This window comes from Electrona antarctica, assembly GCF_951216825.1.
Source record: "Electrona antarctica genome assembly, chromosome: 3".
In the NCBI taxonomy this organism is placed as follows: domain Eukaryota; kingdom Metazoa; phylum Chordata; class Actinopteri; order Myctophiformes; family Myctophidae; genus Electrona; species Electrona antarctica.
The window spans coordinates 58,858,282-58,873,377 of record NC_136808.1 but is presented as its reverse complement, the minus strand read 5'-3'; the positions used below and the strand labels follow the sequence as shown (position 1 = coordinate 58,873,377).

The 15,096-nt window shown below is 47.8% G+C and overlaps 1 protein-coding gene across 1 annotated transcript in view; it reads left to right on the top strand.

Annotated features, from left to right (window-relative positions):
• The window catches only part of prmt3 (protein arginine methyltransferase 3), a 119,085-nt gene that overhangs the window by 44,628 nt on the left and 59,361 nt on the right, over window positions 1–15,096 (top strand). Inside the window, exon 11 of the mRNA XM_079496420.1 lies at window positions 8,261–8,339. Coding sequence (XP_079352546.1) covers window positions 8,261–8,339 — 79 coding nt within the window. The remainder of the gene's footprint in view (window positions 1–8,260; window positions 8,340–15,096) is intronic.

Sequence of the window (15,096 nt, the reverse complement as noted above, 5' to 3'; positions counted from 1 at the left end):
GCCTTTTGATTTTAGTTTTAGTCATGGTCGTTTGAATAGTTTTAATTTAGTTTTTAGTTTTTTAGTCTAGTTTTAGTCGACTAAATGTCATGAGATTTTAGTCGACTAAATCTACAGTTGATTTAGTCGACTAAAATGTATTTTGGCGGGCCTTGATGCCGTCGTAATGACTGATTTTACACTTGCTGAAAATAGCAGATCTACAAGCTCACAACGCGTCGCAGCACTGATCTGCTATTTTCAGCATGCAACAAAGTGTATAATTAGTTTTACTGGATCTCTTGTCCACTAGTCCCTTCCTAACATTTTAGTCTAGTTTTTATTTGTCGACAAAATTGTCAATATATTTAGTCTTAGTTTTAGTGGTCAGTGGAAAAAGGTATTTGACGAACATTTTTCGTCTTAGTTTTAGTCGACGAAATCAACACTGCTATTGAGCATACAAATGGGACCTAACTGTCGTTATATTTGAAGTCAACCACCATACCATGAGTGTGTGGAAGACATTATGACATTATACATATTATGATATTATACATAACAAAGCTTCCAGCTGATTTTCCTGGTCAAATGAGAAAGTATACTTCCCAGTGGAGATTTGGTTATGTAAAAAAAATAATGTAGTAAGACAAGGTTGTACAGGATAACAAGATAGAGTTGTTGAACATAATTCCCCTCGGTTCGGCATTCTACAGCATCTCTCAAAGGGCAGGCATCACATTCATTAAAAGGGGGCTGTAATGACACGAATGAAGACTTGTTTAAGCATAATTATACCTGTCCTTTATTCAACATATACAATTTCCAACAAATGTAGGTAAGGACATTTAACCCATTTTGGGTGGGAACCCCTTTTGGTGTTATGCTTTAGCTATTGAAAAATAGCAGATCTACAAGCTCATAGAGCGCCACCGAGTGGCGCTCTATGAGCTTGTAGGTCTGCTATTTTTGAAAAATCCAAGAACGACTGACATAGAAACATAGCTTTTTCAGAAAACTGTCAGGATGTAGAAGACATTTTTAGAATCTGATCTCAGGTCAAAATGGGTTAAGTGATTGTAAGATACATTTCCTGGGACTATTATACTGTAGGCCTACATGTGAACATGTATGTGTGTATAATATATGGTTGTGTGAAGAGTGGACACTCGGGAATGCATTTATATGCTAATTCTGTTAATGTATATGAGCTGCCTCAGCCCATTCTCATTAGGTTTTCATTAGGGTTTTATGGAAATGCTACGTAGCTGAATCTACTGCAGTGATTAACCTAAACTACTCTGACTATATCACAGTAAACCAAGACTATTTAATCTCAAAGCCTGTTCCTTCCTATACTAACATCCTAAGAACTAGTATTCAAATGTTGGGGATAGTAGTGACAGGGACCGTGTGCCTCTTAAACGCATTTTAGTGGCTACACAGTAAAATTAGTGTTAATTTAATTATGAAAGTGTAACAATGACCCTCACAGCAGTCACAGGTACATTTTCCAAATAAAAAATATGGTGTAATAGTTTATTGCAACCTCCATAAGACAGCACTTGGTGCTTGAAGGAAATGAGACACTTACAGCTCATGATGAGATGAGCTCTCTTACTGTAACTTATATAACTCTCTTAATATAACGTCATTGTGTTGACACTCTCGTGCCACGTAGAGTCATCCAGTGTAGTCGTGCCACGTAGAGTCATCCAGTGTAGTCGTGCCACGTAGAGTCATCCAGTGTAGTCGTGCCACGTAGAGTCATCCAGTGTAGTCGTGCCACGTAGAGTCATCCAGTGTAGTCGTGCCACGTAGAGTCATCCAGTGTAGTCGTGCCACGTAGAGTCATCCAGTGTAGTCGTGCCACGTAGAGTCATCCAGTGTAGTCGTGCCACGTAGAGTCATCCAGTGTAGTCGTGCCACGTAGAGTCATCCAGTGTAGTCGTGCCACGTAGAGTCATCCAGTGTAGTCGTGCCATTGCAATTTGATGGAGATGGAAAAACTCTGGCAGAAAAACTGCTGCATAAGAAGAACCAGAGAGTGGAGATAATAATGACCTCATCTCCAATTCCGCTCACACCCTCAGTCCACTGAGTCCAGCGGTGCGCGGGTGCATAGAGCACTCTGTTTCTATGTTTGGGGTAATTATAGTATCAGCCAACCTGTGAATTAGGGGGGTGGAACATGCATCGGGGGAGGACGGAAGGAGTGGCAGATACTGTGGATAGCCTGGGGCATCACGGGAGCTGAAAATAAGGTGTGATTCTACATTCTAGCATATCCCCCCAATGCCTCTGTCTTTTCTCGCTCCACCTGATCTCCCTCCCTCCCTCCCTCCCTCCCTCACTGTGTTTTCCCTCTCTCATATCGTCTTTACCGTCTACCGAGGCAGTGTCCCATGAAATTGAGCTCTAAATTACGAAGCCCGTGTGTGGTGTGCTGTGAGAGGGATTCTAAAAGGGCCCTGGTCCCGGCGCCATGGACACCGACAGGGCCTGTACTCCGTTCAGAAGTGGCTGGCTGTCTTCCGGGCAGTCGGAGGAGAGAGTGTACTCCTTTAGCGCCTTGCCGCAGAGGCTTTAGCGTGTTCATCATCATCGCCATCATTATCAGCTCGCAACCTGTGACAGAGTGGAGTCAAAGAAGGACCCGGGGTTTCTTGTTTCTTTGTCACTCACTCTTCCCCTTCACTGAAAGGCTGCCTTCGTTTGAATACTAAGGCTCTTATCTCCGTGAATTACTATTCATTTGGCTGCAGTGTGCTCTCTATCGCTCACACTCTACTCGCTCTCTCCCAACTCCACTCCAACTCTGCTCTGCAGCCACTGACATGGCCCTGGCTGGCCTAGACCTGTCACACACACACACCCTCCCTCACCCGCTGTTTTTATCTTCTGTCCTGCCCCTCACCTATCCTTCTCCTTCTCTCCCTCGCATCGGAAGAGGAAGTACAGTTATGGATTTGCGTCACGCTTGTTCCCTATATGCTTAATTCATGACCATGGTGTCGCTTATCAAAAATAGCTGATCTACAAGCTTGTATAGATCAGGGGTTCTCAACGTTTTTGGCCGGGGACCCCCGGAAATGCTTTGGCAATGTCTCGGGACCCCCGCCCCGCCCCCTCCCGACCCCCAATATAAATTGACTGCTACAATAACCTTAAACCATTTTGGGCGGGAACCCCTTTTGGTGTTTTAAGCATTGTTATAATTTAGCTATTGAAAAATAGCAGATCTACAAGCTCATAGCGCGCCACCGAGTGGCGCGCTATGAACTTGTAGGTCTGCTATTTTTGAAAAATCGTGATTTTTTTAAAAAAAAACAATCTTTTTTTTTTTTTTTTTTTTTTAATATTTTGGGAACCCCCCAAAATAATTTGGCGACCCCCCGAGGGGTCGCGACCCACGGGTTGAGAACCCCTGGTATAGATCACCTATTTTCTGTGAGTGACACTGTCTCACCACATTGTGTAAATCAGGCTTTAAAGGAGTAGTTCAACCAAAAAATGACTTATTTGCAATCAATTACACGCCCCATCAAGCCTTGATTTCATGGAGATTTTTCTTTGTCGCATTCCTGAGCCAAGAATCTGAGACTTGAGGCTAATTCAAGGCTTCATGGGGTGTATAATTGATGAATAAGAATAATTGAAAATAAGTACTATTTTAGGTTTAATGACAGCTCTAGCAGGAAGGTAGGGGTGGACAGGGGACTAGGTTTAATCACAGCTCCAACAGGAAGGTAGGGGTGGACAGTGGACTAGGTTTAATCACAGCTCTAGCAGGAAGGTAGGGGTGGACAGTGGACTAGGTTTAATCACAGCTCCAACAGGAAGGTAGGGGTGGACAGTGGACTAGGTTTAATCACAGCTCCAACAGGAAGGTAGGGCTGGACAGTGGACTATGTTTAATCACAGCTCTTAACAGGAAGGTAGGGGTGGACAGGGGACTAGGTTTAATCACAGCTCCAACAGGAAGGTAGGGGTGGACAGTGGACTAGGTTTAATCACAGCTCCAACAGGAAGGTAGGGGTGGACAGTGGACTAGGTTTAATCACAGCTCCAACAGGAAGGTAGGGGTGGACAGTGGACTAGGTTTAATCACAGCTCCAACAGGAAGGTAGGGGTGGACAGTGGACTAGGTTTAATCACAGCTCCAACAGGAAGGTAGGGGTGGACAGTGGACTAGGTTTAATCACAGCTCTAGCAGGAAGGTAGGGGTGGACAGTGGACTAGGTTTAATCACAGCTCCAACAGGAAGGTAGGGGTGGACAGTGGACTAGGTTTAATCACAGCTCCAACAGGAAGGTAGGGGTGGACAGTGGACTAGGTTTAATCACAGCTCCAACAGGAAGGTAGGGGTGGACAGTGGACTAGGTTTAATCACAGCTCCAACAGGAAGGTAGGGGTGGACAGTGGACTAGGTTTAATCACAGCTCCAACAGGAAGGTAGGGGTGGACAGTGGACTAGGTTTAATCACAGCTCCAACAGGAAGGTAGGGGTGGACAGGGGACTAGGTTTAATCACAGCTCCAACAGGAAGGTAGGGGTGGACAGTGGACTAGGTTTAATCACAGCTCCAACAGGAAGGTAGGGGTGGACAGTGGACTAGGTTTAATCACAGCTCCAACAGGAAGGTAGGGGTGGACAGTGGACTAGGTTTAATCACATCTCTTAACAGGAAGGTAGGGGTGGACAGTGGACTAGGTTTAATCACAGCTCCAACAGGAAGGTAGGGGTGGACAGTGGACTAGGTTTAATCACAGCTCCAACAGGAAGGTAGGGGTGGACAGTGGACTAGGTTTAATCACAGCTCCAACAGGAAGGTAGGGGTGGACAGTGGACTAGGTTTAATCACAGCTCCAACAGGAAGGTAGGGGTGGACAGTGGACTAGGTTTAATCACAGCTCCAACAGGAAGGTAGGGGTGGACAGTGGACTAGGTTTAATCACAGCTCCAACAGGAAGGTAGGGGTGGACAGTGGACTAGGTTTAATCACAGCTCCAACAGGAAGGTAGGGGTGGACAGTGGACTAGGTTTAATCACAGCTCTTAAAAGGAAGGTAGGGGTGGACAGTGGACTAGGTTTAATCACAGCTCCAACAGGAAGGTAGGGGTGGACAGTGGACTAGGTTTAATCACAGCTCCAACAGGAAGGTAGGGGTGGACAGTGGACTAGGTTTAATCACAGCTCCAACAGGAAGGTAGGGGTGGACAGTGGACTCGGGATGCCGCCAATTCATCGATTCTCCGATTAATCGTCGGAGTCTCCGAAATCGATTTTAATATACTTCATACCAGCCCCTTATGAAATTACTTCTCCCCAAATCCAAATGGATTTCATTTTCCATCCTGAATGGCAGTAACTAGCATATAATGAGAACTGAGAAGATCTCCACAAAGGTTTACTCATCAAAACTGATTATAAAACTGTAACCATCAAAGCATGCACTCAACATATAATGGTTATGTGACCATGGCATGTGCATAATATAAAATCTTAAAAGGTCGGGGGGGTTAAATGAATCGATTATTAATCGGCAGAGCTGTCGATTATTCGATTTGGCTGATGGTCACTTTTTGGCATCCCTACAGTGGACTGATATTGCTCCTTTTACTGCCTCTGGTTTGGATATACTTTTCACCTGCCTCAAATTCACATGCATCTTAAAGAAAAAGGAAAAAAGTATATATATACCTCCAAAAGCACAAAGGTGAAACTAAAAGACTTGGGAGGAGAAGTGGACTTTATCTGATGGGGAGGTAAAAAATAAAGAAAACAACATTTGTCAGCTCTACCTGCCACTCAGGATGACGGCAACATGTCACCTCTACCTGCCACTCAGGATGACGGCAACATGTCAGCTCTACCTGCCACTCAGGATGACGGCAACATGTCACCTCTACCTGCCACTCAGGATGACGGCAACATGTCAGCTCTACCTGCCACTCAGGATGACGGCAACATGTCAGCTCTACCTGCCACTCAGGATGACGGCAACATGTCAGCTCTACCTGCCACTCAGGATGACGGCAACATGTCAGCACGACCTGCCACTCAGGATGACGGCAACATGTCAGCACGACCTGCCACTCAGGATGACGGCAACATGTCAGCTCTACCTGCCACTCAGGATGACGGCAACATGTCAGCTCTACCTGCCACTCAGGATGACGTCAGCATGTCAGCTCTACCTGCCACTCAGGATGACGTCAGCTCTACCTGCCACTCAGGATGACGGCAACATGTCAGCTCTACCTGCCACTCAGGATGACGTCAGCTCGACCTGCCACTCAGGATGACGGCAACATGTCAGCTCTACCTGCCACTCAGGATGACGGCAACAAGACGTGGGACAAAAACTCTATTTCAGCATTAACCCATTCTGGGCGGGAACCCCTTTTGGCGTTTGAAGCATCGTGTTATACTTTAGCTAATTTAAAATAGCAGATCTACAAGCTCATAGCGCGGCACCGAGTGCCGCGCTATGAACTTGTAGGTCTGCTATTTTAGAAAAATGGTGAAAATGTGGTGCAGATCTTTGAATATATATTCTTTCAGAGCGAACGTTTTTAACTCAAATCTTTGCTTCTGGGGGGGGGGGGGGGGGGGGGTCCCTGGAACAACATATTTTCAGATGGGGGTCGGCGGCCAAATGCAGATATTTTTTTTGGGGGTCCTTCACATGTTTGAGAACGACTGACATAGAAAGAAACATGGGGTTTTTCAGAAGGCATTTGTAGAATCGTCCTGGGGTCGAAATGGGTTAATGGAATAATACCATGGTTAATGTGCCGTGTACTGGTGCAGAACACCAGGTCACACCCAGGCCAAGCCTCAGGGTGCTGGGGAAGGGAAGGGAAGGGGACTCCATGGGGCAGGGCGCTGTCACACCCAGGCCAAGCCTCAGGATCCTGGGGAAGGGAAGGGGACTCCTTGGGGCAGGGCGCTGTCACACCCAGGCCAAGCCTCAGGATCCTGGGGAAGGGAAGGGGACTCCTTGGGGCAGGGCGCTGTCACACCCAGGCCAAGCCTCAGGGTGCTGGGGAAGGGAAGGGAAGGGGACTCCATGGGGCAGGGCGCTGTCACACCCAGGCCAAGCCTCAGGGTGATGGGGAAGGGAAGGGGACTCCATGGGGCAGGGCGCTGTCACACCCAGGCCAAGCCTCAGGGTGCTGGGGAAGGGAAGGGGACTCCATGGGGCAGGGCGCTGTCACACCCAGGCCAAGCCTCAGGGTGCTGGGGAAGGGAAGGGGACTCCATGGGGCAGGGTGCTGTCACACCCAGGCCAAGCCTCAGGGTGCTGGGGAAGGGAAGGGAAGGGGACTCCATGGGGCAGGGCGCTGTCACACCCAGGCCAAGCCTCAGGGTGCTGGGGAAGGGGAAGGGACTCCATGGGGCAGGGCGCTGTCACACCCAGGCCAAGCATCAGGATGCTGAGGAAGGAAAGGGACTCCATGGGGCAGGGCGCTGTCACACCCAGGCCAAGCCTCAGGGTGCTGGTGAAGGGAAGGGAAGGGAAGGGGACTCCATGGGGCAGGGCGCTGTCACACCCAGGCCAAGCCTCAGGGTGCTGGGGAAGGGAAGGGGACTCCATGGGGCAGGGCTCTGTCACACCCAGGCCAAGCCTCAGGGTGCTGGTGAAGGGAAGGGAAGGGAAGGGGACTCCATGGGGCAGGGCGCTTTCAGGTCTTAGTCATACTTTAACACATTCTGAACGGGAACCCCTATTGGTGTTTTTAGCATTATGTTATACTTTAGCTATTGAAAATTAGCACATCTACAAGCTCGTAGCGCGGCACCGAGTGCCGTGCTACGAGCTTGTAGGTCTGCTATTTTTTAAATATCGTGAAAAATGTGACACTAATCTTTGAATACATATTCTTTCAGAGCGAACGTTTTTAACTCAAAGTTTTGCTTCTGTGCGGGTCCTTGGAACAACATATTTTCAGATGGGGGTCGGAGGCCAATTACATATATATTTGGGGGTCCTTGACATGAAAAGGTTACTTTTCAGAAACATGGGTTTTTCAGAAAACTGTCAGGATTTAGAAGGAATTTGTAGAATCCTCCTCAGGTCGAAATGGGTTAATGCTCATGGTTTGGAATTGAAAAGCTCAGACTTAGGAAAAAAAAATATATATATATACTGTATCAGTTTTTTGACTTGACATGTTGAATTGGGGTTTTATTTTGACGTTAGTGTTGGCTTGGGTGAACTCCTTCCTGATTTGGTCGTCTTCTAGTAATGTGTGTGTTTCCTTCCTCCTCCCAGGGGTACCTCCTGTTGTTTGAGTCCATGCTGGACTCTGTTCTCTACGCCAGAGACATGTACCTGGACGACGGAGGCTCAGGTAGGCTGGCTCAGTCAAACTGAGACAAAAAGTTTGTCTGAAAAGTTTTTCTGGCTTGCATTGCACACACACAGGCAAAATATAATACATGGAGAATATACAAAATACTATACATTTCAGTCAGATAACTCACAAATAGATTAACAATATTTATTATAGAATGAGAATATAAGTGTGCATGTAATATTTTATCTTTCCGTTCGGCTCTGCTACTTTTTCTCCCTGCTCGGCACAATTATGCAACCATCATTAACCATTAAGAGCAGGGAGATCGATATACAGTAACAACCCCCCCATGGGGAACAGAGCCCACCGGTGGTGCTGGGGTGGTGGTGGGAGCAAACAGAACTAATAGCAGAGTGGTGGTGCTGGGGTGGTGGTGGGAGCAAACAGAACTAATAGCAGAGTGGTGGTGCTGGGGTGGTGGTGGAGCAAACAGAACTAATAGCAGAGTGGTGGTGCTGGGGTGGTGGTGGGAGCAAACAGAACTAATAGCAGAGTGGTGGTGCTGGGGTGGTGGTGGGAGCAAACAACTAATAGTAGAGTGGTGGTGCTGGGGTGGTGGTGGAGCAAACAGAACTAATAGCAGAGTGGTGGTGCTGGGGTGGTGGTAGAGCAAACAGAACTAATATCAGAGCGGTGGTGCTGGGGTGGTGGTGGGAGCAAACAGAACTAATAGCAGAGTGGTGGTGCTGGGGTGGTGCTGGGGTGGTGGTGGAGCAAACAGAACTAATAGCAGAGCGGTGGTGCTGGGGTGGTGGTGGGAGCAAACAGAACTAATAGCAGAGTGGTGGTGCTGGGGTGGTGGTGGAGCAAACAGAACTAATAGCAGAGCGGTGGTGCTGGGGTGGTGGTGGGAGCAAACAGAACTAATAGCAGAGTGGTGGTGCTGGGGTGGTGGTGGAGCAAACAGAACTAATAGCAGAGCGGTGGTGCTGGGGTGGTGGTGGAGCAAACAGAACTAATAGCAGAGTGGTGGTGCTGGGGTGGTGGTGGGAGCAAACAGAACTAATAGCAGAGCGGTGGTGCTGGGGTGGTGGTGGGAGCAAACAGAACTAATAGCAGAGCGGTGGTGCTGGGGTGGTGGTGGGAGCAAACAACTAATAGCAGAGTGGTGGTGCTGGGGTGGTGGAGGAGCAAACAGAACTAATAGCAGAGCGGTGATGGTGGGAGCAAACAGCGCTTAACCCATTCTGGGCGGGAACCCCTTTTGGTGTTAGCATTATGTTATGCTTTAGCTATTGAAAAATAGCAGATCTACAAGCTCGTAGCGCGCCACCGAGTGGCGCGCTACGAGCTTGTAGGTCTGCTATTTTTTTTAAATCAAAGAACCACTGACATAGAAACTTAGCTTTTTCAGAAAACTGTCAGGATGTAGAAGACATTTATAGAATCTGATCTCAGGTCAAAATGGGTTAACAACAACCATCAATGCAGGAAGAATGCAGTTTTAGGTGATCTTAAATACCCGCCCCATTGGTTAGCTGATTGCCACGCCAGCGTCTCATTGGTTAGCTGATTGCCACGCCAGCGTCTCATTGGTTAGCTGATTGCCACGCCAGCGTCTCATTGGTTAGCTGATTGCCACGCCAGCGTCTCATTGGTTAGCTGATTGCCACGCCAGCGTCTCATTGGTTAGCTGATTGCCACGCCAGCGTCTCATTGGTTAGCTGATTGCCACGCCAGCGTATGACACGTGGGCCCGAACTCTCCAAGCTATACGTATCATTTCCTTCACGCATTTCTTTCTTGCAATCTCATGTCAAAATGCACCACAAAATCCACTGAGTTCCACCTCTCATTTTTAGCTACATTTAGAATAAGCCTATCTCACAGAATTTCCCCGCCCCCCTAAATACGCCCCCTTTCGGGGTTAGTGGTGATAGCGTGACGTCACTCCATAGACGCTACATGTTAACAGAGGTAATTTAAGAAGTCTACAACTTTTGTTTTCTCAAGGTAAGGTTTGTTCTATCTGTTCGACCTGATTTACCATCTTGTTTGCTTCATAATAATATTGGTCTGTCACATTTTTACATTAGAAAATGTACTTAGATTCTCCAGAGAAAAAAACGTGTAAATGCTCATGTTAAAGACACCACTATTTACCGGAAGTGGGCGTGGAAAGCGGGCTGTGAGATAGGCCTATTGTTGGCAGACGTACGTTGTGTGCATGAGGATCATGAGCCGTGAGGATTATGGCACCTTTTGTTGCAGTGTGAGGTTTCTGGCTGTGTTTCTGACCTGGGCCAAGACAGAGACAGAGGCTGGGAGACAAACGGCCGAGGGGGAGATGGGGCCACGTTGTTGGGAAGGTTCAATAACCCATTTAGGCCTGACCTCCACATTTTAAAACATTTCTTCTAAATCCTCCAGTTTTCTGAAATAAATATTTTCACGATTTTTCAAAAATAGCAGACCTACAAGCTCGTAGCGCGCCACTCGGTGGCGCGCTATGAGCTTGTAGATCTGCTATTTTTCAATAGCAAAATTATAACATAATGTTTAAAACACCAAAAGGGGTTCCCGCCCCAAAATGGGATAAGCGTATCCCTGATCCCTCACCATCCTCCCCCCCCCCCCACAGCCATCCCCACACAGCTGTTTTAAGGCCAACACGTCACCCGTGTGATCGCACTGACGGATGGAGGGGCGGGCAAAGGTCTGTGATGCTATAGCAGCAGCACGGAAATACACCAGAGAGAGAGAGAGAGAGGGAGACATTTTAATGCATCCTGCAAATCCAATCTCGGGTGTTTTATTTTCTAGAACTCGAAAACATTTTTTTCTTTTTATTGTCGCTTTTTAAGAGGCACAGTGAGGTCGGCAGTGCACACACAGTCCTCTACACTGTAAAATCCTTATAGGGTATACTATACGGGTCTGCTTGGTTCCATCTTGTACACACTGAGTTAACCCATTTTGGGCGGGAACCCCTTTTGGTGTTAGCATTATGTTATGCTTTTAGCTATTGAAAAATAGCAGATCTACAAGCTCATAGCGCGCCACCGAGTGGCGCGCTACGAGCTTGTAGGTCTGCTATTTTTGAAAAATCCAAGAACGACTGACATAGAAACATAGCTTTTTCAGACAAACTGGATGTAGAAGACATTTGTGACTAAATTTGACTGAGGGACTGCCATTGGATTTTTACTTCATATGAAAGCAGGGAATCATAGCTTCAAATTGACATATTGGTTGTTCAGTTTGAACCACCAGTTTTGGAGATATGGCTTATAGAGTAATGTCTTGCAGAAAACAGCGAGTTGAGAAAACAGGCTTGAAAGGTTCACTTCTGTGGTCTCTAACATTACACCTAGCTACATGTTTAAGCATTTATTTCATATTAACATGTCGATTTCAGCTCTGACACTTATTTCAGTATGTGAAGAGTCTGCCTGGGCTATAAACCCATTTTGAAAAAAAAGGGAAAAAAAAGGTTTTCTCCTCTGGTGAAAAGCTGGAATTTGCGCGATGGCAGTCTCTCAGTCAAATCTGGTCACATTTTTAGAATCTGATCTCAGGTCAAAATGGGTTAAATTGAATGTGGGGGTTTTACTGTGTTATACAGCCCTTTAGCTGAGGGGGGGTGCACTGCAATAAAATGCTGCTACTGCAGTGATACTGAATGGGTTTGGGTTCTGCATGTATGATTTCTGCAGCAGTACAATTATTTATATGGTTCTGTCAGCAGCAGCTTATCTCTGGGCTTCACACACACTGTGACGCTGGGTTTTAGTTTATTACGCTACACCGCCATCCCCCCTGGGGGGGGGTTCCGAGCATAGTGAGAAAATTAGAATTTAACGAAGGTTGGACCGTTGGAGATGATTTACCTGTAGTATTCATTCAAAATGATACAGAGATTCTGTGTACAACGCAGGGTAGTTTTGCCCGTTTATTGTCCTCGATGCGTGTGGTTTTGTATAGTCTTTGAAGCGTGCATGGCGTTTGTCTCACAGGCACGCTGTTTCCCATATGCATGGTGTAGTGTGTGTGTCGTTTTGTAGACTTTGAAGCGTGCATGGCGTTTGTCTCACAGGCACGCTGTTTCCCATATGCATGGTGTAGTGTGTGTGTCGTTTTGTAGTCTTTGAAGCGTGCATGGCGTTTGTCTCACAGGCACGCTGTTTCCCATATGCATGGTGTAGTGTGTGTGTCGTTTTGTAGTCTTTGAAGCGTGCATGGCGTTTGTCTCACAGGCACGCTGTTTCCCATATGCATGGTGTAGTGTGTGTGTCGTTTTGTAGTCTTTGAAGCATGCATGGCGTTTGTCTCACAGGCAGGCTGTTTCCCATATGCATGGTGTAGTGTGTGTGTATGGCCTGGGTCAGCTCTTCTTCTGTCACTGACCTGGCTTAACCCATTTTGGGCGGTAACCCCTTTTGGTGTTTTAAACATTGTTATAATTTAGCTATTGAAAAATAGCAGACCTACAAGCTCATAGCGCGCCACCGAGTGGCGCGCTACGAGCTTGTAGGTCTGCTATTTTTGAAAAATCGTGAAAATGTGCCTCAAATCTTTGAATAGATATTGTTACAGAGTGAATTCTTTGCTTCTGGGTTGGGGTCCCTGGAACAACATATTTTCAGATGGGGGGACGGAGGCATATTACATATAATGTTTGGGGTCCTTGACATGAAATATTGAGCACCACTGATACAGAAACATGAGGTATTTCAGAAAAATGTCAGGATTTTGTCAAGACATTTTTTAAATTTTGACGTCAGGCCTAAATGGCTTAATGGCTTGTGCGAAACGGGGCCTGACATGGCAGCGGTTCCACCGCACTGCCTTTTAGAGGCTCCTGGGGACAGGAGAGAGAGAGGGGGACAGGAGAGAGGGAGGGACAGGAGAGAGGGAGGGACAGGAGAGAGGGAGGGAGAGAAAGGACAGGAGAGAGGGAGGGTGGGGACAGGAGAGAGGGAGGGACAGGAGAGAGGGAGGGACAGGAGAGAGGGAGGGGGACAGGAGAGAGGGAGGGACAGGAGAGAGGGAGGGGGACAGGAGAGAGGGAGGGACAGGAGAGAGGGAGAGGACAGGAGAGAGGGAGGGAGAGAAAGGTCACACACACCTAGCAGGGCCACTGGAATGACAGCAGACCATGAGAGACGCATCAGTTAGCCGCGGGAGAGGATGGACCAACATCTGACCTGAGGAACGGGATACGACGGGTCACACAACGCCGTATGCCTGGTCACTAGAGCCCCCCTTCTCCCCCAACACACTCGCCACGGTCCAATCAGTCTGCACAAACCACTGACTAGTGGACCAATAAACTAAAGGCGTGACAACCACCCATGCAATGATTGAATGAGGGCTACTGTATCCAAATGAGCTGCAATTACATTACTGGTGTTACGTCGTACACTACACAGCAACATTTCGGAGTGTTAAATTAATTCCGCTGTAGGGCAGCAATGGCTCGGGGGTAGAGTGGCCACTTGGGAAGCGGAAGGTTTCCGGTTCGATCCCGGACTCCCCCAGAGTTAGTGTCCAAGTGTCCTTGAGCAAGACACTGAACCCCTGATTGCTCCCGATGTGCAGGTTGGTGCCTTGCATGGTTTTCCCCTGCCATCGGTGTGTGAATGGGTGAATGTAATGCACAATCTATGTAGAGCAGTCTATGCAAAGCGCCTTGGATGTAGGCGCTATATAAATGCAGTAATGCACCATTTACTATAGACAGTGTTATCTTATGCCTTGTGATGGTGGTCATCCTGATGCAGTGTATAACATACATACATTGGTTTCATTTGACTCTCCTCTTTATGCATGGACCGCCTCCCTCACCCGACCACTCCCTATTATAACCCTCTTTATGCATGGACCGCCTCCCTCACCATGGACCGCCTCCCTCACCCGACCACTCCCTATTATAACCCTCTTTATGCATGGACCGCCTCCCTCACCCGACCACTCCCTATTATAACCCTCTTTATGCATGGACCGCCTCCCTCACCCGACCACTCCCTATTATAACCCTCTTTATGCATGGACCGCCTCCCTCACCCGACCACTCCCTATTATAACCCTCTTTATGCATGGACCGCCTCCCTCACCCGACCACTCCCTATTATAACCCTCTTTATGCATGGACCGCCTCCCTCACCCGACCACTCCCTATTATAACCCTCTTTATGCATGGACCGCCTCCCTCACCCGACCACTCCCTATTATAACCCTCTTTATGCATGGACCGCCTCCCTCACCCGACCACTCCCTATTATAACCCTCTTTATGCATGGACCGCCTCCCTCACCCGACCACTCCCTATTATAACCCTCTTTATGCATGGACCGCCTCCCTCACCCGACCACTCCCTATTATAACCCTCTTTATGCATGGACCGCCTCCCTCACCCGACCACTCCCTATTATAACCCTCTTTATGCATGGACCGCCTCCCTCACCCGACCACGCCCTATTATAACCCTCTTTATGCATGGACCGCCTCCCTCACCCGACCACGCCCTATTATAACCCTCTTTATGCATGGACCGCCTCCCTCACCCGACCACTCCCTATTATAACCTCTTTATGCATGGACCGCCTCCCTCACCCGACCACTCCCTATTATAACCTCTTTATGCATGGACCGCCTCCCTCACCCGACCACTCCCTATTATAACCTCTTTATGCATGGACCGCCTCCCTCACCCGACCACTCCCTATTATAACCTCTTTATGCATGGACCGCCTCCCTCACCCGACCACTCCCTATTATAACCCTCTTTATGCATGGACCGCCTCCCTCA